Source organism: Vollenhovia emeryi, unplaced genomic scaffold (genome assembly GCF_000949405.1).
Source record: "Vollenhovia emeryi isolate VEMERY1.0 unplaced genomic scaffold, V.emery_V1.0 DF939700.1, whole genome shotgun sequence".
NCBI classification, from domain to species: Eukaryota; Metazoa; Arthropoda; class Insecta; order Hymenoptera; family Formicidae; genus Vollenhovia; species Vollenhovia emeryi.
In genome coordinates this window covers 8,828-12,005 of record NW_011966666.1, presented here as the reverse complement: position 1 = coordinate 12,005, position 3,178 = coordinate 8,828, and the positions used below count along the sequence as shown (strand labels likewise).

The window sequence follows — 3,178 nt, the reverse complement described above, 5'->3', positions numbered from 1 at the left end:
GTAATAAAATAATACGTATAATATGAATTATTTAATAACACAGATGTTCTAAAATTGCAATGCTTTTCTTATAATCGTGATGAAATTATATACCTAAACTATTGTTGACATATAGGTTCATTTTGCATCAGACATGTGGGAACCTGGTAATAAACACAAATTTAAAAAAGATGCAATTCCAACCATATTTGGGTTTTTTCTAAAAAAGCAAGTACCATCAAAAAACATCGAAACTGATGGCAGTATTAATGCTGATAAAATAACCAATATAAATGACACCTTGGAGCCTACAATAGATAATGTTGAAAAGAAAGAAGAGAATCTTGAAACAGTAAGTTTATTATTAAAGTTAATAGTAATTAGTATATTATAAAAGGAAAATGTTATAATTAATTACGCACAATCTATCCAGGTTATGATAACAGATACCTCAGAGCGTATAACTGATGATGTTGAACATGAAGTAGAGATAGGAACAGTAAGTCTATTACAAGAAGCAAATGGGTTACAGTACAAAATATTATATATAATATTTCTAGGATATTACACATGACACTAATACGCCTGCATCGACTGTAAATATATCATCCGGAAGTAAAACAATACAAAGTGACAAAGAGGAAACTGAGAAGTACAAAGGACAAATGAAGAAACTGCGTCTACGTCTTATTGCCATGAGTAAAAAAATGAAAGCGTTGCAATGTACAAATAAACATTTAAAAAGTGAGATTAATAACATTATTAAGAATGAAAAGTATAAAAAAGCTTTAAGTAGTATATTTAATGACGACCAAATAACAGCATTATGTACAAAAAACGCATTCGGGATTGGTCGAACGTGACAATGCAACAAGCACTCAAATTAAAATTTGCGTGTGGAACTAATGGGTACGAGGAATTACTGCGACAAGGGATACCGTTTCCTAGTATAAGAACTTTGCGACGAAAGTTAGAAAACTGTAAATTTGAACCCGGGATATCAAAGCAGATGTTACAGTTTTTGAAATTTAAACAATCTTCGTTTACGACAGAAATAGATATCGAATGTGGATTAATATTCGATGAAATGAGTATAACACCAAAGAAATGTTATAATTCTGCAACGGGATCGTTGGTGGGAAATATCACATTTCCCGGTGAGACAGGTATAGCTACGCATGCTATGGTTTTTATGCTTGTTGGCATCGGTACTCGATGGAAGCATGTGGTGGCATATTATTTTACAGGAAACAGTTTTAGTAGTAATGTATTAAAAGACATAATTTTTCAGATAATACATGACACAGAAGAACTTGGTTTTCATGTCAACTTTATTACATCGGACATGGGTGCCGGAAATATCGGTTTATGGAAATTGTTGAACATTAGCACTGGTAGATTAAGTCAAATACAGAATTTCATTACCCATCCATTCGATTCCGTAATTGTATGTATGTTATTGCCGATCCACCTCACATTTTAAAAAATTTGAAGCAAGCATTAGTTAACAATGAAACGATAACTATTTCTGACGATATAGTCCGTAAATATAAGTTACCCTCGAATAAGATAGAGTTAAAACATTTTAATGAATTGCTAAATATTCAAGAAAATTCTGATTTGTTGTTAACACCTGCATTAAAGGCAGACGATATTAAATGCAACACTTTTAACAAAATGAAAGTAAACAAAGCAAAACATGTGTTTTCTCATGACGTTAGTTCTGCATTCGAATTATTAGCAGATGAGAATAAGAAACCAGAGTATAACTGCACTGCGTGGTTTGTTAAAATTATTAGTACTTGGTTTTCTGTAATGACATCCCGATATTCAAAGATAGCATTGGGTAAAAAACATATTAACATATATGACAAAAATATTGAATTTCTGCACGAAATCATTCATATTTGTACACATTTAAAAATAGGTAATGGTGGATTTAAACCCATGCAAAGAGGGATAATGATAAGTACACAATCTATCATTGATTTGACGGACTACTTAATTAAACAAAGGAACTTTCAATTGGTTTTTACTTCGCGATTTACACAAGATTGTATGGAAAATTTGTTTTCTCAAATTAGACAAAAAAATGTTATACCAAATCCACTACAATTCACAAATGACTTGAAATTGATAGCTATCGCAATGTATATGAAAAATATTAACACTTCCAGTTATGAAAATGACGACCAACAATATCTGCCAGGATTTCTTGAATATTTAGCAACAGAGAAAATCAATAAATCTGCGACAGATGTATGTGAAAATCAAAACTTTATTAACATTCCTCCCTTTAATGCAAATAAAATATCACAGTTGTCAAACCTAGAATTGAATTCTTTGTACAACATAGCCGGTTACCTCATTACGTCTATTAGTAAAATGTGTCAACATGCAATAAATGTTTACAATCAGTGCGATCGCCAACTCCATTGCGTTTTATATTTACAAAGTTGGTTCAACGTAAATGTTATACAGAACAGTCGTTATGTTATGTTAATGTAAAAACATTTAAGCTGTTTATACAATTGGAACATATATTTCGTTATTATAGTACTTATTTCATTAATTTAAAAAACATTGATTTGAAATTATTTTTAAGTACAGAGTTTGCAAAAATTAATGCTGAGCATATTTTAGATTGCCATAGGCTGTATTTTAAAATTATAAAACGATTTGCAGCGTTTCGTTTAAAAATTTTTAATAAAAAGGCTATTGTGCGTAATCAATATGGCAGCAAGTCAATGGCCAAGCATGCTATATTTCAATAATATATATATTACTCTGTTTATTATTTTGTGATACAAATTATATTTAAATATTTTTATTTTTCTGATTATTATTTTGTGATACAAATAGTTTTTAAATATTTATACTATTTTGTTTATTATTCTGTGATACAAATTGTATTTAAATATTTGTATTTTTGCTTTATTATTCTGTGATACAAATTGTATTTAAATAAATGTTTTCTTTTTATTTGACTTCCTATAGGAAAGTATTATTAGCTGTAATATTTTGGATATTGATCAATTGTTACTCAATAATTTCAGTACTTGTATACAATAATTGTCTAGTTTACACCGATCGTTTAATACGAGTATCAAGAATTTAAGCTTATGACAGTAAATAAACAACAATAATTTATCACTAACTGTTTTATTACAGCTAGTATTTTTCTGTACAAATTGTATAA

The 3,178-nt window shown here is 29.2% G+C and overlaps 1 protein-coding gene across 2 annotated transcripts in view; it reads left to right on the top strand.

Annotated features, from left to right (window-relative positions):
• LOC105556924 overlaps positions 1–2,540 on the top strand; it is a 4,514-nt gene extending 1,974 nt beyond the window's left edge. The window contains exons 2-5 of one of the 2 annotated variants that reach the window (XR_001008567.1): positions 116–331; positions 413–478; positions 540–1,145; positions 1,271–2,540. Coding sequence is in view for 1 of the 2 variants with exons in the window: in XM_012004038.1 (XP_011859428.1) it covers positions 116–331; positions 413–478; positions 540–678; positions 1,271–1,281 (432 nt within the window). In the remaining variant the exon portion in view is untranslated. The remainder of the gene's footprint in view (positions 1–115; positions 332–412; positions 479–539; positions 1,146–1,270) is intronic. The other variant, XM_012004038.1, reaches the window with a different exon arrangement.
• The last annotated feature ends 638 nt before the right edge of the window (positions 2,541–3,178 follow it).